This window comes from Xenopus laevis, chromosome 8L (genome assembly GCF_017654675.1).
Source record: "Xenopus laevis strain J_2021 chromosome 8L, Xenopus_laevis_v10.1, whole genome shotgun sequence".
NCBI classification, from domain to species: domain Eukaryota; kingdom Metazoa; phylum Chordata; class Amphibia; order Anura; family Pipidae; genus Xenopus; species Xenopus laevis.
In genome coordinates, this window is record NC_054385.1 from 119,022,014 (window position 1) to 119,047,734 (window position 25,721).

At 46.5% G+C, this 25,721-nt stretch overlaps 1 protein-coding gene and 1 long non-coding RNA gene across 4 annotated transcripts in view; both read left to right on the forward strand.

Annotated features, from left to right (window-relative positions):
- The first annotated feature begins 3,029 nt into the window (after positions 1-3,029).
- On the forward strand, positions 3,030-4,332 carry LOC121396913. Its single transcript, XR_005963261.1, has 2 exons — positions 3,030-3,198; positions 3,780-4,332. It is a non-coding gene; the product is annotated as an uncharacterized LOC121396913 (long non-coding RNA).
- A 6,852-nt stretch (positions 4,333-11,184) lies between these two features.
- Positions 11,185-25,721, forward strand: part of LOC108699066 — a 39,121-nt gene continuing 24,584 nt past the window's right edge. For 2 of the 3 annotated variants that reach the window (XM_041573474.1, XM_041573473.1), the window contains exons 1-5: positions 11,185-11,291; positions 13,582-13,914; positions 14,230-14,370; positions 14,486-14,596; positions 14,905-14,996. In XM_041573474.1, the coding sequence (XP_041429408.1) occupies positions 11,261-11,291; positions 13,582-13,914; positions 14,230-14,370; positions 14,486-14,596; positions 14,905-14,996 (708 nt within the window). In that variant the 5' untranslated portion in view covers positions 11,185-11,260. The remainder of the gene's footprint in view (positions 11,292-13,581; positions 13,915-14,229; positions 14,371-14,485; positions 14,597-14,904; positions 14,997-25,721) is intronic. The other variant, XM_041573476.1, reaches the window with a different exon arrangement.

Below are 25,721 nucleotides of genomic sequence, written 5' to 3' on the forward strand. Positions count from 1 at the left end.
CTTCTCCTTAGTCACATTTTAATCACACTATCTCTCTCTCTTTCTCTTTATCTCTCTATCTATCTCGCTCTCTATCGCTCTATCTATATCTCTATGTATCTATCGATCGCTCTATCTATCTCTCTATCTATCTACCTCTCTATCATCTATCTATCTCTCTATCATCTATTTATCTCTCTATCTATTTATCTCTCTATCTATGTCTATCTATCTCTCTATCTATCATATGTATGTCTTTAGGAAGACACAGTGCCTCAGTTGCTTGCCATAGCCCTACATTTTGCTATCACAGAGTATACTCTATGACTAGACATGCATGAGATTTGGCAGTTTGGCTCAGCCCACACACAAAACACAAAGGGGTCCTGTTTCAAGATGGCAGCGCCTATGAAACACTTTTTACATATAGGATATTTTCTAATCTGTTTAGGATATAGACAAAAACAGCTGACTAAAGGATTTAACTAAGGAGGGAAAGCTATATATTACTCATATCTCAAGGTGACAGGTCCTCTTTAAACTGGTTTCTGCCACTCCAGGGGGCAACCCTCCTTCTTGCCTATTGACTCTTTCCTGCATATTATCAAATACATCTGATAAACATGTTAAAGCATTTTTCAGAGCATTCATTTCAGTAGCATAATTACCTGCTTGCTGAATGGAGGGTCCTGGTTGTTCCCTGCTCACACTGCCTGTGTCACTCGGTGCCTGCTGGAAAGAGAATAGGGGAGGGGAAGACATAACAGGCAGCGTTTTATTAAACATTCCACTGGACTCAGTGGGCTGGAAAAACTCCCCCTGCACAGCCTGACTAGTGCTAGCCATAGGCGGGGACATCGCTGGCCACGCATTCCTGCTGTTAACAGTCTTTATTGCAGCCTTCTTTGTCTTTGCTGCATATCTCTGTGTGGAACACTTCAGAGCCAGCTTTCTCTTCACAGTGGGTCTGCCTAACGGACTGGGGGTGTCTTCTGAATCAGGAGTAGCCGCCTCCTCCACATCCTCATTGGTGTGCGACGCAATGCCTGTCTGCTGCATCATTCGGCTCAGTTCTTCCGGCCGTGCTGTCTGTATCCAGCTCATTATGTGCTCCCTATCAGTCGGAGCAAGTCCCACAGCCTGTCTATTGCTGCTCCCTGGTGCTGACATCTTCCCAGCGACGAGCAGGTCAGAGGTGAAATTCTTCTGAAGCTATCCCCAGGCTGCGCTGACACGAGTGCTGCGAGGAGGGCTCTATATATAACTTATTTTCGCGGGCTTTCAGCCAGCAGGGGGCCCTCCAATCACATACCTGCTGGCCCAGCTGTGAATTTAAAGCTATAGGATGCCCTGTAATTAAACTTTTATAACGAAACTTATATAATGATATGAATGTATCTGGGATCTGAGCCCATCTACCTCATGTCATGCCACCATCCCATGCCCACAAGAGGCTAATTTGGCCCCCAATGGGACAGTAGCTCGCGAGCAACATGTTGCTCTCCAACCCTTTGGATGTTGCTCTCTGTGTCCTCAGAGCAGATGCTTATTTTTGAATTCCAGGCTTGGAAGCAAGTTTTAATTGCATAAAAACTAAGTATAGTACCAAGTAGAGCCTCTTGTAGGCTGCCAGTCCACACAGGGGCAACCAAATAGCCAATCACAGTCCTTATTTGGCACTCCAAGGGACTATTTTATGCTTGCTCTCCAACTCTTTTTACATTTGAATGTGGCTCACGGGTAAAAAAAGGTTGGGGACCCCTGTCCTCAGGGCTGCCATCAGAAATCACGGGGCCCCGCACAACAAAATATACTGGGCCCCCCTCGCCACCCTTCCCTTAGTATGAAGGCCACACAAGACACAGGCATTAAAACATTAAGTGCCCCCCTATGAGTTAAAAAAATAACTTTGGTGCCCAGGCCCCTCCTACAAGTTTTGGTGTCAGGTGGTGGTTAAAGAAAAAAATCATTTGTGGCCAGGCCCTCACACATTTTAAAAATAAACAATGAGCCAGGGCCCCCACACAAATTAAAAAAAAAAAACATAGCCAGGGCCACCACACTTTTTTTTAAAAAACAACAATTAGCCAGGGCCCCCACACATCTTTAAAAAAAAAAAAAACTAGCAAAGGGCCCCCACACATTAAAAAAAAAACAATTAGCAAGGGCCCCCACACATTTAAAAATAAACAATGAGCCAGGGCCCCCACACATTTAACAAAAAAAAGAAAAATAGCCAGGGCCACCACACTTTTTTTTAAAAAACAGCAATTAGCCAGGGCCCCCACACATCTTTAAAAAAAAAAAAAACTAGCAAAGGGCCCCCACACATTTAAAAAAAAAACAATGAGCCAGGGCCCCCACACATTTAACAAAAAAAAAAAAAAAATAGCCAGGGCCACCACATTTTTTTTTAAAAAAACAAGAATTAGCCAGGGCCCCCACACATCTTTAAAAAAAAAAAAACTAGCAAAGGGCCCCCACACATTAAAAAAAAACAATTAGCCAGGCCCCCCACACATTTAACAAAAAAAAAAAAAAAATAGCCAGGGCCACCACATTTTTTTTTAAAAAAACAAGAATTAGCCAGGGCCCCCACACATCTTTTAAAAAAAAAAACTAGCAAAGGGCCCCCACACATTTAAAAAAAAACAATTAGCCAGGCCCCCACACATTTCAAAAAAACAATTGGTCAGGGCCCCCACACATTTTAAAAAAGAAAAAATAGCAAAGGCCCCCCACACATTTAAAAAAAAAACTATTAGCCAGGGCCCCCACACATTTAAAAAAAAACAATTAGCAAGGCCCCCACACATTTCAAAAAAACAATTGGTCAGGGCCCCCACACATTTTAAAAAAGAAAAAATAGCAAAGGCCCCCCACACATTTAAAAAAAAAACTATTAGCCAGGGCCCCCATACATTTAAAATAAACAATTGGTCAGGGCCCCCACAAGTTAAAAGAAAAAAAAAAACTGCACGTACCTTAGCCAGGGAGTTCAGATGCCGGTATCTTCAGTTTCTTGTGCTCTGATTCGCCAGTGAAATGTAAGTCCCGGTAAACCCGCATGGTGATTGGTTAAAGTAGAGGGGAGGTTCAAACTTCTCCCAACCAATCCGCATGTGGCTTTACCGGGACTTACATTTCATGGCGAATCAGAACACAAGAAGCCAGTCATCGGAGCTCTGATGCAGGGGCCGGCTGTGCAAGTAAATGCAAGTAAGTGCAAGTTAATGCAGCACGGCCGGGCCCCCCTTAACTCCCCAAACCACCAGGGCCCGGGACAACAGTCCCCCCTGTCCCCCCCTGATGGCGGCCCTGCCTGTCCTATATGGAGTGGGAAAGCAGTAGGGATGGTGCAGTGTGCTGGGTGGGTGTCAGTTGAGTTGGGGACAGTGTCATTTGGTCACATTGTACTTGTACAGTGGGGGCGGGGCTAAGCTGTGCTGTTGAGGACATGGGGCTGCTGGAATGTACAGAGGAGATTCACTACACATGAGCTTTCTACCTGCCCTGATTGTGCTACATCCCTTTGTGCCTCTACACTCCCCACACACAGTAGATAAAGTGTAGCATCTCCCTGATATTTCAGTATAGAGATCCAGAACTCTGGCAATGAAATAGTGTCAGGTACTAGAGTTTCCCAACTTCAATCTATTGATAATCTTTTAGACCCACACTGTACCTATATTTACTTTAATTGTGTGCTCATTTGTGAAAGGTTGTTTCATTTATCTATTGTGCTTAACCATTTGTATATGTTTTCATACCTCCCAACCGTCCCGTTTTCCGCGGGACAGTCCCGTTTTTGGCTGTCTGTCCCGCTGTCCCGGATAGTGGACTCTGATGTCCCGCATCCTGTCACCCAACTCTCGCGGCTGAAGCAGCGAACAAAATTATGCCTAATGAGACGCACCGCACGAGCCTCCGAACAGCGCCGGTCGACCTGATTGGATGGTGTGGATCATGTGACACTGTGGGTGATGTACCGCATTCCCACGAGTACCCTGCCTCTGCTTCCCTGGCTGCTGCTCTGGCGGCGGATCCGTGTGGGGGACTTTTATGCAGGAAAGACGCCTGCAGATCCTATTCCAGGAGTTGAACGTCAACAAGTGCTGCGGGTGCATCTGCTGGGGGCCGGGATATACCAAGTGCTCATAGGGGTGCATAAGGGAGCAGCATTGACTAGCATGCATGTATAAATATTATATTTTACATCACTGGTTGCTATTGGCTAGGCCACTCCAGAAGGTCATGGCATGATGGTCTTAAAGGGAAACTGCACTCAAAAACTTTAAGTAGTGATTATATTTAACTTTATACTTATTAAAACTTGAAGTGTTTTGGAAAGCTGCTTAGAAGTCTTTTGCCTTTCATTTATGCAAAAAAAGCAGTTTTTAGTCAGAAATTCTATTTGATTTACTAAAACCGGTTGTTTTCCTTTATTGTGCATTTCCTCCCTGTTCTGTAGGACCTGCTGTGTGTCTGTCTCTCCCCTCTGACCCACCATGGTATTTGTTACTTGCAGCTGTCTAAAACTAGGCTCATCCATGACCTGTAGGTGCAAATCCTATTTCTAGCCAGCGTTGTGTAACTATGTGTGTGTTACTGTAGGTGTGTGTTAGTGTGTGTGTTACTATATTGTCTGTGTTCGTGTGTGTGTTGGTATGTGTGTCAGTGTGTATGTGTTACTGTGTGGGTGTTATTGTGTTTGTGTTTTGCACTACAACTTTATACATCACCTTAGTAGGGACTGCCATACAGCTCTCCCTGCCCATTTAAAGTGATACGGCTTATTTACAACTTGTAAAATGAACATGGTAATTAGGGGGTGTGGCCACAAAAACAGGCGTGGTCAGAAAATTTTGGCTACACGCGGCACAACTTTTTGTCCCTCTTTTGATTTCCAAAATGTTGGGAGGTATGTGTTTTGGAAAAGATAAGCACTAGTTGTGGGCAGCATTGTTTTTGTAGTTGACCAAACGAAGCAATTTGCTAGGGATTATTACTTCAAATTACTAAAGACTAAAATTATTCCAGAGTTGTGAAGCTCAGTTCAGCAAAATGTACAGAGAGGTCCCTTAAAACTATGGCAGCATAGGTATTCCCTGTACTAAGCACAATTCAGCAGGAACAGCCCCTACGTTTGCTCATAGTCTGTACAGAGAGATCCCATAAAACTATGACAGCATAGGTATTCCCCTGTACTAAGCACAATTCAGCAGGAACAGCCCCTACGTTTGCTCATAGTCTGTACAGAGAGATCCCATAAAACTATGGCAGCATAGGTATTCCCCTGTACTAAGCACAATTCAGCAGAAACAGTCCCCTAAAATGTACCATAACATGGCATAGTAATTCCCCATTTTTGAGGTGACTCTGATAAATGTGGGTCTGCACCTGTAGGTCTCTGATGAAGTGCAGTGACACGAAACGCGTCAGACCTCATGGCGCAGGGTTACACAGTTTGTTAAAATGTTAAATCTTCAATAAAATCAAAGTTTTTACCATTGATCTGAAGACGAAGCGATTCCTTGGGTGATCTGAAGAGTGCGTTGCCTAGAACTCTTGTGTGTGCAACATTGCGTTTTCCCTTAGCGACGGACTCAGGGCGGCTGCACCTGGGTCACAACGAAGTCCGGGTAAGATCCGATACTTTCATCCTTTTGGGGAGCCGAATCCAGCATACACGTGAGGGGTCCGGGGCATGGTGCACCCGGACCAACAATCCTTAAGGGTGAGCTGGAACCGGCATTTGAACATAATATTGAAATAGATTAATCTATAACAATTTCCCGTGCATGCTGATTTACCATAGGACTCGTAGCAAAGATAATTGTTTTGAAGTCCCAATAAGTGACGCTGGGGATACTGTTTTTGTGATAATGCACCTGTAAGTGGACACAGGTGGTCTTTGTTTAGTTTATTTTTGTGTTTTGTGAGGCGGGGTCATTTGAGACATTGCATTTAATTCCATTAATTATAAATTAGACTATAGTGTTAATGTTGCTTTACTGTAATATAGGGATAATAGAAGTCTGAGGGGTTCTGTGACCATATAAAGGCACAAGGCTGCAGGATCTTTAACATATTTTACATGAATTACTCTTGAGTCAGAAAGGCAGCTCTTTATGTAAATATTTTTTTGCAGTTTTACCCCAATATATGAGTGGATATGTACAAGACCATTGCGTGTTTACATGTGGGCTGCTTTGATTTTTTTGCCCGGGCTGCTTTTTACCCCCAGTCCGGCCCTGCCAGAGACTATTATCCCACTGTTACTATAGGCACCATCTCTCCCTACTATACCTGCTATCCCACATTCACACTCCCTTCCCAGAGACTATTATCCACTGTTACTATAGGCACCATTTCTCCCTACTATACCTGCTATCCCACAGTCACACTCCCTTCCCAGAGACTATTATCCCACTGTTACTATAGACACCATCTCTCCCTACTATACCTGCTATCCCACAGTCACAGTCCCTTCCCAGAGACTATTATCCACTGTTACTATAGGCACCATCTCTCCCTACTATACCTGCTATCCCACAGTCACACTCCCTTCCCAGAGACTATTATCCCACTGTTACTATAGGCACCATCTCTCCCTACTATACCTGCTATCCCACAGCCACACTCCCTTCCCAGAGACTATTATCCCACTGTTACTATAGGCACCATCTCTCCCTACTATACCTGCTATCCCACAGTCACACTTCCTTCCCAGAGACTATTATCCCACTGTTACTATAGGCACCATCTCTCCCTACTATACCTGCTATCCCACAGTCACACTCCCTTCCCAGAGACTATTATCCCACTGTTACTATAGACACCATCTCTCCCTACTATACCTGTTATCCCACAGTCACACTCCCTTCCCAGAGACTATTATCCCACTGTTACTATAGGCACCATCTCTCCCTACTATACCTGCTATCCCACTGTCACACTCTCTTCCTAGAGACAATCATCCCAGTCAGCCATGTCTTACCTCTGCTGATAACAGACTATTCACATGATTCCTATGACAACATGCCAAGTGAAAATATGGGCAGTGTGTAAACAGAACATTTATGATGCCCTTGGTGTTGCATAATTTTATATCACCCTGTAGCAATTAAAATGTTCTGCACTTTTAGGTGATCCTTATAGTGGGCAATCAGAGCTTTTTAGGCATTAAATAAATGATGATGATTTTTAACAACTCATTTTAAGTGAGAAGCAAATTCTGGGAAAACAATTGGAATAGTGGTTACCTTTTTGTATCATAGGACTAAGAGTATTTGTCAGATGCTGCTTGCTTTGGCAATATTAGCTGCTGCTTGGTCCAGTGAGGCAGGAAGAATAGGTGACAAACTGCCATAAAGCACCTTCCTAAATGGTATGTTTTATTGCCTTGATGGAAAAGGTGAACTGGATCAGTAATCAGATGCGTGACTAAGATCACAACAGCACGCATTGGTATCACCTATCAAAAATCAAACACACTGGAATCATAGGGGGTTGTGCAATATATATGAAGTCACATATGTTGTTTAGCCCCAAAGTTGGTCCAATTGCTGATCAGCAATTCAGAAACCAACATGTTGTTTTGGCTAAGCAGATAAGTCAGGTCATGCATTGGGTGCCTCAAATCTTCAGGATGATTGGCCAAATTGGCGTAAAACATCTGAAGTGAGAAACTGTATAAAAGAGTCAATGGCCTGGGTAAGTGGTCAGAAATAGTTTCCAACTCAGGCCTGTCCTTAGTGGTGCAGTGGTCCCTAATATTTATAAAGTTCCCCTGCATTTATAAAGTTGTTGCTCAACTAAAACTTTATTGAGGCTGAATGCTGGCAGTTGCAGTAGAATGACAGAATGACAGACAGAGAAATGTAGACTGGACAGCTCTGATGCAAACCTGTGGGGTTGCAATGTACAGTCTCTACCTGCCCCTTCATTTAACTGCAATGCAGCTCAGTTTCAGCTCGCCACATTCAATCCCATTCATCATGGGAATCATCAAGAGGTTCTGCAGCAGCTCAGTCTAACAGGCACTTGCTCATCTATAGCCACGACCGTGTTCCTGCACTGGCTCAGCCTGTTGGTGAAATTGGAGGCAGTGGGGGACTTGTAATCCTTATTGGTCTCACACACAAATTCCCACAAACTGATCAGATCCGGCATTGTGAGGAGGACGTGGCAGGTCAGACCGTGAGTGACCTGGGAAGTGAAGGGTTGGTGCGCTGCTCCTCAAGTCCACGCAGACTGCGGCAGGTGGGCTCCCTTTACCTCGCTGGCCACTTCCACTTCAATGGCTGGGGGGTGGTGGTGCAAAGTGGATCAGATGGGGGAGGGAGGGAGCCCAGCAAGACACACACCAGCGCCAAAAAAAAAAATTGTAAAAAAGAAAATCTAAAAAAGTCAGTGGAGGAGGAAAATTCTAGAGGTGTCACGGACCGGGGAGCTGGAAGTGGCGCGATCTCCGGCTGGGCAGCGAGAGGGATCGGTCCCTGGTGCAAATGCACCCACTGCTCCCCTGGTAGTTCCGCCACTGATCAGTGTAATTTGCCTGCCCATGTGTAAAAATAACTCAGATATTTAAGAGCTTTAAGAGCTCTTGAGTTTGTAATTTGAGCAGATATTAGGTTGCTAGGGCCCAATTTACCCTAGCAACCAAAGACAATGGTGTGAATGGTAGACTGGAAGATGAATAGGAGAGGGGCCGAATAGAAGGATAAGTAATAAAGTTGTAGCCTCGTGGAGGAATTGTTTTTGCTCAGCAACCCCCATATTACAGCCAGGGCCGGATTTACATAGCGGGTGCCCCTAGGCCCACTGCCATTCGTCACCCGTGTCCCCCCTTTATTTATGCAAATTTTCATGATCGGGAGCTGAGCAATGTGGACTGGGCACAGGAAATTTACAAAATTACTGTATCTTCTGCACATCCCCAGTGTTTTTGAACTAATGTGGGTGTGGTTGGGCAGCATGCCGCCCCCCTAAAATCCTGCCGCCCTAGGCCCGGGCCTAGGTGGCCTTTCCACAAATCCGGGCCTGATTACAGCAGGAAAGAGGAAGAGCAGGAAGGCAAATGTAGCGCTATAGTAAACTGACTTGTCCTAGGGCAGTTTTAGCTACTTTCCTTCGTGGGCTGAGACCACGGATGAGCTCTCTTTCTCAGGGGTAAGCCCTCGCAACAGTGTGGAGGCAAGGGTGTAGTGTAACTGTAACCGGGTGCGATAGCACAATGATGGGCGCCAGTAGTTCTTTAACAGTTGAACAAAGAACAGTATTTATTGAACAATAGCACATAGATCATTTAGCACATTGATCCACAATGGAGTATAGAAAATACACAGCAGCATAAAGGAAGCATATACTCACAGCACGTATAGGCTAAATCCCCACAGGCTAGGGAATATACAGCAGAGAGTAAGTTGACAGCATGTGATGGGTAGTGCCCGGTTTTCAGGATATCTTCCAGTGGCAGACTAGGGGAACTCCTGACATCCCTATCTCAACACTTGGTTCCTTACTCTGGGTCAGTAATACCCTGGGATCTTAATCCCTCTAATCTCCTCGGCGAAGCCTTGAGCTGCTCAACTAAATAACGTCTCTATCACTCCTAGAGTGATCTATAAAACGAGTATAGCTGTCTAATAACTAGGGCCAAGGCGCCTAGGGTCAGCACTACCCATTCCCTTCCAGCCTGCTTGGTTGGGCTAAAGCAATGGACCCAGAACACATGGGGGCAAATTCACTAAGCGCCGAACGCTAGCGTCAATTCGCTAGCGTTGGGCATTTTCGTTACTTCGCAAATTCACTAACGAACGCTGGCGTAGATTCGCTAATGTTACTTCGCACCCTTACGCCTGTCGAATTTTCGCTACGGACGTAACTACGCAAATTCACTAACGCGCGCAGTGTACTGAATGCTACCTTTTACGCTAGACTTCCTTCGTCACCTCACACCAGGCGAAGCGCAATAGAGTAGATAGGGATTGCTTCAAAAAAAGTCAACATTTTTTCAAAGTCCCAAAAAACGCTGGCGTGTTTTCTACATTATGGGTGATAGGCTGAAAAAGATCGAAATTTTTTTTTAGGGCTCCCCTCCTTCCCCCCTACATTTCCTGACTCATGGCAACTTACCTATACAGTGGGCACATGTGTAGGGCAAAATAACATTTTTATTTGATGTTTTGAAGGTTTTCTAGGCATTTGTAGTGCTGATACGTATTCCTCCATTGAAATTTGAATTTGGCGCCGTATGCAAATTAACCTTCGCTAGCGTAACTTCGCTTCACTTAGCGAATCAATGCTAGCACAACTTCGCAACCTTACGCTACCCCTGTGCGCAACTTCGGATTTTAGTGAATTTGCGGAAACTACGCCTGGCGAAGCGCGGCAAAGTTACGCCTGGCGCAACTACGAATCTTAGTGAATTTGCCCCATGGTTCCTAAACCTTTTATACTCTGGCACAGGGCCATCTGGTGTACACTGTGTGAACTGCAGGGGTTACATAAGCACAAGGTCCCCATAAGGACCCACTAAGGTGTCCATATCACTAGGGATGTGCCTGTCTGTAAAGTGTAAGGGTGTCTAAGATTTTCACATCCCTACACAATCAAATAAAAAAAACTGTAAAATATAAAAAAAATAAGACTAATTGAAAAGTTGCTAAGAATACCTTATGGCTACCTGCTCCACCAACCCCAAATATGAGCAAGGACCTATTTACATAATGCTCCCCTTATGAGAATCCCAAGTATAAATAACAATGGATAAAAGACAAAAAGCAAAGTGAAAGTCACAGTGTGAGCAGTTCAGAAAAAACTCCCAGTAATGACCAATCAGAGTAGATGGGGCGGGGCTGTCAGTATAAGGCGCCAATAAAGAAGGACTCCACTCCCTCCCACTAGTCACCCAAACTGACAGTAAGTAGAGTGACTGTGACTCTATTCTGCACTGATATATCTCAGCCCTGCAGAACCTCAGCTACAGTATATACAGTATAGCACAGTTGTTTGAGAGCTACTGTCACAGCCAAACAGGTTCTCGCTGGGCCGAGCTGTAGACAGAGTGGGCGGGGACTTCAGCTTCAGTAGAGGAGGTGTGTTATAGAGCTATAGTCCAATGGGAGAGAAGGAACTGACAGGTAGGCGGAGTCATCTCAAGCCACCCACATTCAGAGTCAGAAGTAAACAAACCCTTAGTTCCTGTTATTGTGCAGATCAGTACGAAGTTTTTCTGTTTCCCTGATCTGTAGAACCTGCCCGTGACTGTCCCGCTATGTATTCCCTGGATCTGCTGCTGGAAGCGGGTGAGTGAGTGCGCGGGGCAGCGGGGAAGGGACGATTTGGGGCACAGAGTGACGGGGAGCCCAGAATAACCAGTAGCTTCTCATTCCTATTGCTTTACACTCACGTGACGTCTCTAGTTCTCCCCTACCCACGTGATCAGTACAGCCTACCACCTTGTGTTTATTACACTGATTCAGTGGGTTTTATATAGTCATATACTATATAAATGTCACATATAAAACGCCTCTCTTCCTACACGGGCGGTCCTATTATCCTCCCAGCCTGAGGGGTGTCACCTGTCTCTTAAGGAGGGGTGGGGTTATGATAATTAGCTCCTCCCACTGAAGGTCTGGCTCAAGTGTTGCTGCTAGTACAGACTTCCTGTAACCCTTTCCATTACAAACAAGTCAGTAATAATTTTTTTCCGTGTAGTGGGAAAGACTGAACACGTTACCCGCCAGACTGTTTAATATCATACACATTAGTCTTAGGGTGGTGACACACGCTCTGATTCTGGGAGATTAGCCGCCCAGCAACAAATCTCCTCTTCATCGGGCGACTAATCTCCCCGAAATGCCTTCCCACTGGCTAGAACGTGAATCTCAGACGGGATGGCACTCGGATCACTTTGTTTATCAAAGTCATCCAAAGTTTTCTCGTTAAGGTCAAGGCACACAGGCAGATTCAGGGAGATTAGTCGCCCTGCGACAAATCTCTTCTTCGGGGCAACTAATCTCCCAAAACTGCCTTCCCGTCGGCTAAAATGTAAATTGCCGGGGAATCTTCGGGCGACTTAGGAAAATGAATTATGTCGAGTGCCATCCAGCCGGCAATTTAAATTCTAGCCATCAGCAAGGCATTTTGTGGAGATTAGTCGCCCGAAGGAGAGGAGATTTGTCGCCAGGCAGCACATCCTTAGAGTTATCACGTTTTCTGGAAAAAAAATACCTGACTTTCAATTTTTTTTTTTTCCTGGTGATGACTTTGACTTCAAGTATAATATTTACCATCTATCCTGGTAAAATATCGGGCAAGTGGCCTCTGTCATTGCAGTATAATATCTCTGTTGTAATTATAGAGGAAGCAGATCTCATGGTTGCTGGGTGCCCAAGCCTCAGGTTCTACTTCTTCTATAGGTGGAAATTATTCCCCCTCCCCAACTGCTCTCTAGTCCTACATATAAACTGGGAGGGAGGACTTGGGTGGGCTGAAGATGCAGGCGTTAGGGGGGGGCAGCAGGCAGGGGGTCGGGTAGGTAGTACTGTGTATGGGGCCCTCCCGCAAGAAAGTCTTGCCACTGCCTAACTGGACTGTGGGTTTTTCTGGGCTGGTAACAGACCTTCAGTTTGGACTCCCTACTGACTCCAGAAACTATAAAAGAAAATAATTGAAAACTCCATCCCACAAGGAGCCCAGCTATAGTGCCTTTGGCCCAGTGCAAATCTGGGGTCTGTCTCTTACTTTTTACCAATAACATTGATATTGACCTCAAGCAGCATTTTTACTGACTGATCCTTTAAAATACCCACTAGTTGGCAACTCTACCTCTCTGCCCAAACTCTCTACTTTTATGCCTAATTACCTACATATAGTGTTATGAATTGGACCCTTGACACTAGTGTGTTTTTTATGGTGAAAAATCAAAGAAAAGTTTTGTTCCCATGGTTTCAGTGGCCAGAGGTGAGGCAGGCGTGAGTTTATAAAAAGCCACAACTGGAGACAGAAGCAGGACACAGTGAAGTCATGGGTGGGTGCAGGGTACAGTTCAGCCCTAACCTGCTTACAGACATTGGGGGTAGTCGGCCCAAACCTGCTGAACCCACGGGTAAACCCATTTCAGACTGGCTGGTACATCACTAATGGGAACTGATGCCTACCCGTGCCACTCTCACAAGCCCCCCATCCAGTAAACCTGCCCCACTCCAGCACTAAATATACAGTAAGTACTAGGGGGGCTCATAACAGATCACAAGGCAAAGATGGTATGTGTGTGTGTGTGTGTGTGTGTGTGGGGGGGGGTTCACAGGTCGTTACTGGGTCCCTTTTGTCTGCAGGACCCCTCTCAGTTACAGGGTCTGTTCAGGTCAGTCCAGTGGAACAAAACTGTACCAACAACCAGATTATTGTGTAGCTCACTCACTTTTGTGTGTCATAATTTTTTTGCACTTAGTCTTGCATTAGAAAATGAGGTTTGTGACATTTACTTTACCTTTTTTTCTAATAATATAGTGGGAATATGATACTTTTCTTGGTAACAGGAATTGGGTCTGTATCCTGACCCACACCCAGTATAACTGTGCTGTTTTACAGCTCTCCTGTGCCTCTCTGGATCTGGTCTGGGGTCCAGAAGCATTAAGTGGGTGCGGGTATCATCAGATATAAAGTTGTGCAGCCTCCGCTGTGATGAGGACGGGATTTACACTCTCGATCGGGATTCTTCTCTCCCCATCCTGGATTTTGCCTGTTCTGACAACTCTACCAACATCTACAGTGATTACCAACAGCGACTTTCCCTGAATGTTTCCGCCGGCTGCTGCACCATCATCAACGCTCAGCCATCCGACACCGGCACCTATGAACTCAGTTTCTATGGAAAAAGAAAGAAAAAGATACTCGTGGGGGCAACAAAATATCAGGTTATTGGTAAGATTGATTATACAATATAAAGTTTATTTACCCTTTGTGTGCCAGCTGACTATCAACAAATATACAGGCTACTTACTAAGCACATTTTAAGCATTTTGCATCCACTATTTTATTTTTTAAATCCTCATTTAAATAAACTTTACAAACAGTTTACAAAATTCTTGCACATTATTAATGTGGGTGACTCTGGTTTAAGTGAAAGAGATTTGCAGTTCTACAACTTTTGTAACATAAAGCTAGTCCAGATTACATGGTCCAGATTATTTTAAGCAGTTTTATCTTTTATTTCACCTCTTCCATTTCCCTCCTCAGACCCAGTCTCTGTGTCCACCATAATGACCAACCGTAGTGATTCTGGGGAGACAGTGAGTCTTAGTGTTTCCTACAGTGGGGAAGAGGCCACAGTTCTGTGGACATGGAACGGAGGAGCCCTGCCTGAGAGACACCAGCTGAGTGACAGTAACAAGACTCTCACTGTACCCAGTACTGACACTGGCACATTCACTGTCCTTGTCTCCAACCCAGTCAGTCACACCAGCACTCACTATAACCTCACACTCCCAGGTAAGTGACAGTAACAAGACTCTCACTGTACCCAGTACTGACACTGGCACATTCACTGTCCTTGTCTCCAACCCAGTCAGTCACACCAGCACTCACTATAACCTCACACTCCCAGGTAAGTGACAGTAACAAGACTCTCACTGAAATCCAAGAGGTTCACTGCATCCCTGGCTCCAAATAAGTCACATTGCAATCTACTGACATGACAGGTCCATCACTCTGAAACCTGGTCTCTCTTGTTTTGCTGGGCTGAGCACCTTGTTTGCTGGTTCACTGCAACCAGTGACGTGCATGGAACTAGTAACCATTACTGCATCACCAGGCATAATCATTATATTCATGTTAGATGGTTTGTTTCTCTTATATTCAAGTTGAATCCATTTCTCAGTAAGAGATTTAATTACATTTCATTTCTCTTTACAGAGGAAGCATTACTGCGCCTGAGAACTGGAATGATCGTCTCTCTGGTTTTTATTAGCTTATTCATTGGAGGGGTTTGTTGGACACAGCAAAAGGTACTTAAGTGAAAAAACTGCATCACCAATGAAACAAATAATATAGGCTGGATATGTTCCGCAAGGTTGTGTATAAATTAGCAAATAATCAAAGAAAGAACAATAGGATTGGAGTCGTGCCCCCTGCTAAATCAGGAGCAACGTGCCCCGCCCCTCTGCAACCCAGTTCAGAACTCCTGCCACAGAAATCTATACGGATGAAACTAGCTAAAATTTAACTTTTAATATCGCCGTTAAAATTGTAAACACATAACACGTGAACCACAAAATTGCTCCACAACCATAATAACAACAAAATCACTGCGTGTGAGTACGCAGTGCCAGACCGTGTCCTTAAAAAACAATTAATTAAAACGTCGCAAAGGTGGATGGATGGCGACACCTACATCCAATTACAAAACAGTGGCTCAATTAGCTCCATAGTTAGGGATAAAGTGTATAGCTTGTTCGCGAAGGATGCCCCCCTCCCTTCCAATCCCATGCAGATCACCTGCCTGTCTACGTTGGGAGTATAGGAGCTTGTCTCACCATCCTCCACCTATGCCGCCTAGCCCTACGCGTTTCGCCGCGTGAACGGCTTCCTCAGGGGCATAAGTAAGTTGCGGTCGTGGAGTGACCGTTTAAATACCCTCTCGCCGGTATTTCCAATGTGTATTTCCGCCGTCTTGCGTCATTTCCGGAAGTTGCGGTTCAGCTTGGCCAGTCCTAATGCGCATGCGTACGCTACCACCCTACTGCGTCATTTCCGGCCATTGCGGTTCAGCCTGGCTTCTCTTCCAATGCGCATGTACATACTGCGCGTATCAATATATCCCTATATCCATTTGCTTTAAAAACAGCAACGCATGCGTGCCTCAAGAGGGTATAAAAAATACCATATGTTCTTTTTACTGCAAAGTCATATGCGCATGCGTATATCATACAGATATAGGAAGTAAATTTATGGTATGAATCTATGAAGGGACTTATTGTAACATAGCATCCATGTCATGTGTTTAACGAAACAAATGAAATGTACTGAGCAAAAATAAATCAAATATAATATAAGTCGCACCACAAAATCATTTTGGTAAGTAAATAAATAAGTAAATTAATAAATGGGGAATACGAAAAATGTGTATTTATGTAGGAGCCCTACAGTGTACTGCTCCCTGACATCTTAAAAATGGGGAGAAGGTAAATCCTTCATTAAGGCCATTTGGGGATTTGCTGTTCATGGCATAAATCCATCTGGCTTTTGCCTGCAATAATTTATTACCGTATATACTCGTGTATAAGCCGACCCGTGTATAAGCCGAGGTACCTAATTTTACCTACAAAAACTGGGAAAACTTATTGACTCGCGTATAAGCCTAGGCTGAAAAATGACAGATCAACCTGTTTCGTTGCATACCTATACTATATACTTGCTATACAAAACTGTGCAGATGAAGCAACAAATAACTAGGTTGGTCGTTTTTATTTTAACCAGTGATTAAATCACCTTTCTTTTGGTATACAAAAGCAGTGCAGTTCTGAGAACTCTTTGTGCCTTTATACATCATTTCACATTTTAGAGAGTCCCAATAGTCTTTATAATGGACTAGTAATTGTTCTTCCATAATTCCAGAAGTTTATCTGATTATCCCAACCAAACCCATGTGGAAAGTGGAGCCAGATACAACACAGCTCCTCTACTGAACAACTAGTTTATTACAGAGACCTACACCTACACTTACAATTAGTAGGCCAATGTGGCTGGAAAACCACCAACCTGGCAACCAAGCTCACCTTACATTTGACAGTACAGCAGCCCAGCCTCACGTGACATCTTTCCCTATTACAGTAACACCACCCCTTCCTGTCCAATACCTAAGCTCAGCTTCTCCCACTGGCAGCCACTTGATTACAACATGAGGGAAGGGCCTTTTCGGCACTAGAATTTACCTTCCGCTTGTAGCAGCGATGTGGCGTTTCCTTCGTTTGTCAATCATAATCTCCTGCGTCTCGGGTTAGTGGCTGCCCGCTTGTGGGATGGATTGCAAACCTTTCCGGGTTATGAGGAAGGCGGAATGAGCTGTCTGTCACTAGAGCCTGTGTGGCTGCTAAAGGACGTGTCTCCTACAGCTGCAATACGATGCGTTAGGCTGCGCTACTGTACAGACGCCGGTGCTGGCCAACTACAGGCATTACAGTAGCTCAGCAAAGGGAGGTACCGTATATACGGTAATATAGTCGCACCGCTGGGAGGTTTTAGGGCAGGCGTCCCTTCACACAGCAGCAGTATTGTACTAGCGGAGGGGCATCCTGCCTCCGTGTTTGTCTATCAGCGGGAACATCAGCATAAAGTGGATAAAGCTACAAAGGTTAGTGTTGTGAAGAGTCCCCGCCTCATCTGTTTCCTCTACGGTCTCACTTTTAGCCGCACTTTCCCCTGCGTGTGTATGCATGTCAGTGCGCAGCGCACTGCCACTGAGGGAGGACGGTGCAGCTAGGGGAAGATTCGGCCCGGAAAGGGGGAAGCGGCACTGCCCCCTCTGTGGACACACATGTATAGACTCGCGTATAAGCCGAGGTAGACTTTTTCAGCAGATTTTGGGTGCTGAAAAACTCGGCTTATACGCGAGTATATACGGTATTTATATCTCCTATTCTCGAGGTCTGTTTTAATTGCTCCACTGCAAAAAACTGCATCACTTTAGTGTTGCCACTGTGTTGTTCATTTATATGTACTGCTACAGACGTATTACGCCTGTGTTTGACGTCCCCCACGTGTTCCAAAATTCTCCTCCGAAACTAACGTAGAGTTTTCCCCACATATATTTTTCCACACGTACATTGCATTATATACACCACGCAAGTACTCTTACAATTAATGTAGTTCTTTATGGTATACTCCGTATTATCCCGTGATTGGTTAACATTTAATGTTCTTACCACAAAAGGGCACGCTGAACAATCCCCACATCTGTGGCAGCCCTTTATTTTTGATGTTACCCATGTTGTTTTAATGTCTTGAGTGTAATGGCTCCTTGATAATGTATCCCTCAAATTCTTACTCCTTCTAAAAGTTATAAGCGGAGTATCTCCAATCACCTCCTTTAACTGAGAATCCTGCTGCAATATATGCCAATGTTTATTTATTATATGTTTGATTTTGTTATGTTCTGCACTGAAGTCACCGATTAATCTGAAAGGTTTGGTATTATTCTTGCCAAATCGATTCTTAGCTCCGCTATGGGTGTTATTGGAGGTTAACAGAGATTGTCTGTCAGTTTCCAGGGCCCTTTTATACGCTTTTTTTAGGCAATTGTGACTATATCCCCTCTCACGAAAACATTCGTACAGCTGTTTAGCCTCTCTTTTGAAATCCTCTTGATTACTACATATACGTTTAATTCTTAGATATTGTCCCACTGGAATTCCAGTAACCGTTCTATGGGGATGTTGGCTGCGCGTGTGAAGTAAGCTATTAGTGGCTGTCTCTTTCCTATATAGAGTAGTGGCTAGGTTACCCTGTTGATCCCGGAAAATTTTGATGTCCAAGAAATTAACCATGTCTTTATGTATTTGTGCAGTGACCTTCAAATTGATATTATTGATATTAAGTTTATCGACAAATGTAAAGAATTGCTCTTTGGTACCTGACCATATGATGACTACGTCATCTATTGTCAAAGATTAGGTAGGGGGCGCTGTAGAGTCTGAAGGGAAAGGGCGAGTCCTTGAGGCAGGGGCTGTATGTGCCAAGGGGAAACTTGAAGGGAAGCAGGAACAGGTAGATGAGGGCGAAGAGTCAGACTGGAACAGGACGGATAGGACGACGATCAGGACTGGACAAGACAGGAAGAAGAGGGCGACGACTCAACAGGAAAGGACTGGACGTGGCAGGAGTGGAACGGCTTGGATGGGACAGGACGGTGCGGGCGTAGATCAAACTGGGGGATAGAGTGCAGAGGGAGACAGGAGCGGATAGCAAGACAGGACTGGAGCAAGATAGCAAGAGAGGGCTGGAGCAAGATAGCAAGAGAGGGCTGGAGCAAGATAGCAAGAGAGGGAGACTGGAGCAAGATAGCAAGAGAGGACTGGAGCAAGAGAGGGAGACTGGAGCAAGATAGCAAGAGAGGGAGACTGGAGCAAGATAGCAAGAGAGGGAGACTGGAGCAGGATAGCAAGAGAGGGAGACTGGAGCAGGATAGCAAGAGAGGGAGACTGGAGCAGGATAGCAAGAGAGGGAGACTGGAGCAGGATAGCAAGAGAGGGAGACTGGAGCAGGATAGCAAGAGAGGGAGACTGGAGCAGGATAGCAAGAGAGGGAGACTGGAGCAGGATAGCAAGAGAGGGAGACTGGAGCAGGATAGCAAGAGAGGGAGACTGGAGCAGGATAGCAAGAGAGGGAGACTGGAGCAGGATAGCAAGAGAGGGAGACTGGAGCAGGATAGCAAGAGAGGGAGACTGGAGCAGGATAGCAAGAGAGGGAGACTGGAGCAGGATAGCAAGAGAGGGAGACTGGAGCAGGATAGCAAGAGAGGGAGACTGGAGCAGGATAGCAAGAGAGGGAGACTGGAGCAGGATAGCAAGAGAGGGAGACTGGAGCAGGATAGCAAGAGAGGGAGACTGGAGCAGGATAGCTAGAGAGCTGGAAGCTGGATAGCAAGAAGGGACTGGAAGCAGGATAAGACAAGGCAGACTAACAAGGGAGAAGGGGCAAGAGCTAGAAACCTAGTTAGGGGCGATGCCGCAGTACTAGAAAACCATGCAATGCTCTGGCAAGGAGTGGTCTGAGAGCTGCCCTTAAATAGGGAAGAGGCAGCCCAGATTGGTTGATTAAGATAGGCAGCAGCTGAGCTGGAGAGGCCAATCAGGCGGCAGCTGGGCTGGGACTGCAGAGGCCAGGTTACACACAGTGAGTAACCCTACAGGCTGCTCACCTGGCCAAATGGTTAGGGTATCGAGCCAGAAACCCAAAGGTCCCCGGCTCGACTCCCAGCAATACCTGACAGTATCCCCCCCCTCACAAGGCGACTCCCAGGCGCCACAGTGACCAACATCTTCGTGCACCTGGGGAACTGGCAATGCTATGGGCAGAACTAACCACATGGGTGCCCAACTAGAAGGTAATGCTATTGTATTAGCCACCCTGGAACTTGGCAGAGCCACCCTGGCGGGTGACCGGATGCTCGGCAGAGCCACCCTGGCGGGTGCCCTGGGACTCGGAAGAGCCACCCTGGCGGGTGCCCTGGGACTCGGAAGAGCCACCCTGGCGGGTGCTCTGGGACTCGGAAGAGCCACCCTGGCGGGTGCTCTGGGACTCGAAGAGCCACCCTGGCGGGTGCTCTGGGACTCGGAAGAGCCACCCTGGCGGGTGCTCTGGGACCTGGAAGAGCCACCCTCACGGGTGCTCTGATACTTGGTAGAACCACCCTCATGGGTGCTCTGATACTAGGTAGAGCCACCCTGGCGGGTGCTCTGGGACCTGGAGGAGCCACCCTCACGGGTGCTCTGATACTTGGTAGAGCCACCCTGGTGGGTGCTCTGGGACTCGGAAGAGCCACCCTGGCGGGTGCTCTGATACTCGGTAGAGCCACCCTGGCGGGTGCTCTGATACTCGGTTGAGCCACCCTGGCGGGTGCTCTGGGACTCAAAAGAGCCACCCTGGCGGGTGCTCTGGGACTCAAAAGAGCCACCCTGGCGGGTGCCCAGGTGTTTGGCAGAGCCACCCATGCGGGTGCCCTGGGACTTGGCAACAGTATAGGCAACTCCACCCTCGCGGGTGCCCTCCACATGAGTGCCTGGGTTTTGAATGTTATTTTAAGGGTTGGTACAGTCACTGTGTTAAGACACTGCAGAAGCCCCACCTCTGAGGGCACAGGACAAGGCAGAAGCCCCCCATCTCGGGGCACAGGATCAGGCAGAAGCCCCACTTCTGGGAGCACAGGATCAGGCAGAAGCCCCACTTCTGGGAGCACAGGATCAGGCAGAAGCCCCACTTCTGGGAGCACAGGAACAGGCAGAAGCCCCACTTCTGGGAGCACAGGAACAGGCAGAAGCCCCACTTCTGGGAGCACAGGAACAGGCAGAAGCCCCACTTCTGGGGGCACAGGATCAGGCAGAAGCCCCACTTCTGGGGGCACAGGATCAGGCAGAAGCCCCACTTCTGGGGGCACAGGACAAGGCATGGGTACAGGAGGCAGCTGCTGGGGTGCCAGCACAAGTGCAGGAGGCAGCCAGTGGGGAGCCAGTCGCCGGGGAAGCCTAGCTGAAGCCATGGGCAGCGGAGGCTGCTGGGGAACTGGCTCTGGAGCTGAAGGCAATGGCGGTTGCAGGGAAGGCCCCACTGGAACTGTAGGCAGCCGATGCTGCTGGGTAGACCCCTTTGGAGCTGTGGCCAGCCGATGCTGCTGGGTAGACCCCTTTGGAGCTGTGGCCAGCCGATGCTGCTGGGTAGGCCCCTCTGGAGCTGGGGCCAGCCGATGCTGCTGGGTAGGCCCCTCTGGAGCTGGGGCCAGCCGATGCTGCTGGGTAGGCCCCTCTGGAGCTGTGGCCAGCCGATGCTGCTGGGTAGGCCCCTCTGGAGCTGTGGCCAGCCGATGCTGCTGGGTAGGCCCCTTTGGAGCTGTGGCCAGCCGATGCTGCTGGGTAGGCCCCTCTGGAGCTGTGGGCAGCCGATGCTGCTGGGTAGGCCCCTCTGGAGCTGTGGGCAGCCGATGCTGCTGGGTAGGCCCCTCTGGAGCTGTGGGCAGCCGATGCTGCTGGGTAGGCCCCTCTGGAGCTGTGGGCAGCCGATGCTGCAGGGGAAGCAGTTGCTGAGGGGTGGCAGGCCCGGGAACCGAAGCAGACTGCAGAGGGATAGCCGGCCCTGGAACTGGAGCAGACTGCGGAGGGATAGCCGGCCCTGGAACTGGAGCAGACTGCGGAGGGATAGCCGGCCCTGGAACTGGAGCAGACTGCGGAGGGATAGCCGGCCCTGGAACTGGAGCAGACTGCGGAGGGATAGCCGGCCCTGGAACTGAGGCAAATTTATCTAGGAATGCCAACAGAAACTGAGCAGTATCGTAGATTATAGGGGATTTACTGCACAGTAAGTTCTCGGCCCAGTAACGAGCTTCACCTTCTAGCAGGAAGAAAATGATTTCCGAAACTTGCTCGACTGGAGGAGCACTTAGAAAGTGTTTTTTCTCTGAAAGGAGCAGGACTTCCTCTAGAAAGATAGGAATTTTACTTGGGGAGCCATCACAGTATCTGCGGGTCAAAATAGAATATTCAGTCTTTTTGGGAATCCGGTCAGAAGGCACAGGAACAGCCCTTGCAGACTCTTTTGGCCAGAGCATTCTGTCAAAGATTAGGTAGGGGGCGCTGTAGAGTCTGAAGGGAAAGGGCGAGTCCTTGAGGCAGGGGCTGTATGTGCCAAGGGGAAACTTGAAGGGAAGCAGGAACAGGTAGATGAGGGCGAAGAGTCAGACTGGAACAGGACGGATAGGACGACGATCAGGACTGGACAAGACAGGAAGAAGAGGGCGACGACTCAACAGGAAAGGACTGGACGTGGCAGGAGTGGAACGGCTTGGATGGGACAGGACGGTGCGGGCGTAGATCAAACTGGGGGATAGAGTGCAGAGGGAGACAGGAGCGGATAGCAAGACAGGACTGGAGCAAGATAGCAAGAGAGGACTGGAGCAAGATAGCAAGACAGGACTGGAGCAAGATAGCAAGACAGGACTGGAGCAAGATAGCAAGAGAGGACTGGAGCAAGATAGCAAGACAGGACTGGAGCAAGATAGCAAGAGAGGACTGGAGCAAGATAGCAAGAGAGGACTGGAGCAAGAGAGGGAGACTGGAGCAGGATAGCAAGAGAGGGAGACTGGAGCAGGATAGCAAGAGAGGGAGACTGGAGCAGGATAGCAAGAGAGGGAGACTGGAGCAGGATAGCAAGAGAGGGAGACTGGAGCAGGATAGCAAGAGAGGGAGACTGGAGCAGGATAGCAAGAGAGGGAGACTGGAGCAGGATAGCAAGAGAGGGAGACTGGAGCAGGATAGCAAGAGAGGGAGACTGGAGCAGGATAGCAAGAGAGGGAGACTGGAGCAGGATAGCAAGAGAGGGAGACTGGAGCAGGATAGCAAGAAGGGACTGGAAGCAGGATAAGACAAGGCAGACTAACAAGGGAGAAGGGGCAAGAGCTAGAAACCTAGTTAGGGGCGATGCCGCAGTACTAGAAAACCATGCAATGCTCTGGCAAGGAGTGGTCTGAGAGCTGCCCTTAAATAGGGAAGAGGCAGCCCAGATTGGTTGATTAAGATAGGCAGCAGCTGAGCTGGAGAGGCCAATCAGGCGGCAGCTGGGCTGGGACTGCAGAGGCCAGGTTACACACAGTGAGTAACCCTACAGGCTGCTCACCTGGCCAAATGGTTAGGGTATCGAGCCAGAAACCCAAAGGTCCCCGGCTCGACTCCCAGCAATACCTGACATCTATATAGCGATATTAGTTGTGTGTATTCAGCTAGTTGTTCATTGAATACATAATTGCTTTCCCACCATCCCAAAAATATATTGGCATAGGTGGGTGCGCACGGACTCCCCATCGCGGTACCCCTGATTTGATGGTAATATGTGTTATTGAACGTAAAGTAATTATGCGTTAGTACGAACTCTAATAGTTCGACAATAAAGACATTGTGTTTAATATATTGCTGACCTCTCTGTTTGAGGGTATCTTTTACTGATTCCAGTCCAATCGTATGTAATATGCTGGTGTACAAGGACTCCACATCAAGGCAGGCCAAAAATCGATGCTCTTCTAACACGATACCATCTAAATGGCGAATGGCATCTGTTGTGTCCTATACAAATGAAGGTAGGCTATTTACGAAAGGTTTCAAAATTTCATCCAGATAAATACTAGAATTTTCAGTGAGACTACCAATGCCCGAAACAATTGGGCGACCTGGGGGGGATTTCGAATTCTTGTGAATCTTAGGAATGGTATAAAAGGTAGGTATTATCGGATGTTTAACTGTCATAAAGTTACATTCCTCATTGCTCAATACTTCTGAATCCCTACCCTTTTTCAAAATATTAAATAGGTCTGACTGGAATTTAGAAGTGGGGTCCGCAGATAATTTCTTATAGCAATTGCTATCATTAAGAAGTCTTAGGCACTCTGCTACATATGCTTTCCTGTCTTGGATGACAATATTGCCACCCTTATCACTTGGTTTTATGATGATGTCTGCATTAGACTCTAGATCTTTTAACCCTTTACGTTCTTTCCATGAAAGGTTATTATATGGTCTGGGTCCAAGTTTGATGTTATTATGAAGTGTTTTAAGCTCTGCTGTACATGCCTCTATAAAGACTTCTATTTTGGGACACAGAGAGAACGGTGGGGTGAAGGTACTCTTAGGTTTCAGTGAGGAAAAAGGGCCTTTTATTTCACATCTGTATTGCTCATTGTCCTTTAAGAGATAACATAGATCACCCAAGGCATTTTGCTCTTCCCTAGACCATTCTTCATGTTTGCTTTGCTTATTAAAATGTTTATAAAGTAGTAATTTTCTCCCGAATAGATGCAAATCCTTGATCCAGTTAAAAGTGTTAAAGGTGCTTATAGGGGCGAATGATAATCCCTTTTTTAGTGCTTTATTCTGTTGTGCGTTTAAAGTATGCTGTGACAGGTTGAATACTTGTAAAGAATCACCACATTTATCTACCTGTTCAACCGGTAGCCCCACCTCTGTCTGTCTCTTAAGCGTCCCCTGCTTGGACCCTCCCAGGGTGGTCCTAAAAAAGGCTGCCCGTGTGCAGGGGTGCTCATATTTGATTTACTGCCCTTATATTGTTTATTACTGTTATTTTCATTCAGCTTCTTTGGACTAAGGGCTGAGGCTGACGATGGAACTGATGTATCACTCATTTCACTGTCGGAGCTAAAAATATCTGACATTGAGCGGTTTCCTTTCCCCCTCTTTTTATTCATTATGTGTGGTTCCATTTTATACACATTTTTGGACGCAAAGTCTGTTTTGTCTCTACAGAATTTGTTCCATTTTCTCTGTTTCAACTCCCCTGCTATTTTGTTTATATTCGTCTGTAAATCACTCTCCCACCGTGAGAACAATTCATGCTCTCTATAATTATCACCGGCTTTAACATTCACTTCCACCTCTGTATTTAGCTGTTTAAGAAGAGATTCCTCCTCTAATTTAATGAGTTCCATCAATTCTAGTGAACATTTTGTCAGGATCGAACACCATTTGTCACAAAAGATAGTATTATTTAAATGACTAGCCGGGACTAGCTTTATCCTAAGTCCTCTTGGAACTATGGCTAGTTTTAAATATTTATCCAACGTGGTTATTTCCCACCACAATTTTGTTTGTTTGATCATGTTACGTTTCAATGTTTTAAACAAGTCACCTATTTCTGGATTGGTAATATCCATATTACCTTCCCCACCCTCCTCATTGAATAATTGTTCAGCCTCTTCTCTCCATTTACTGAAATGGGAGGGGTTAGAGAGGAAGCCCGTCATGATTATTGTATTCCCCAAAAAGATGGATGCTAAGGAAAGAGAATGAACTCTAATAGATACTTAAGTGAAAAAACTGCATCACCAATGAAACAAATAATATAGGCTGGATATGTTCCGCAAGGTTGTGTATAAATTAGCAAATAATCAAAGAAAGAACAATAGGATTGGAGTCGTGCCCCCTGCTAAATCAGTTTTTTGCAGTGGAGCAATTAAAACA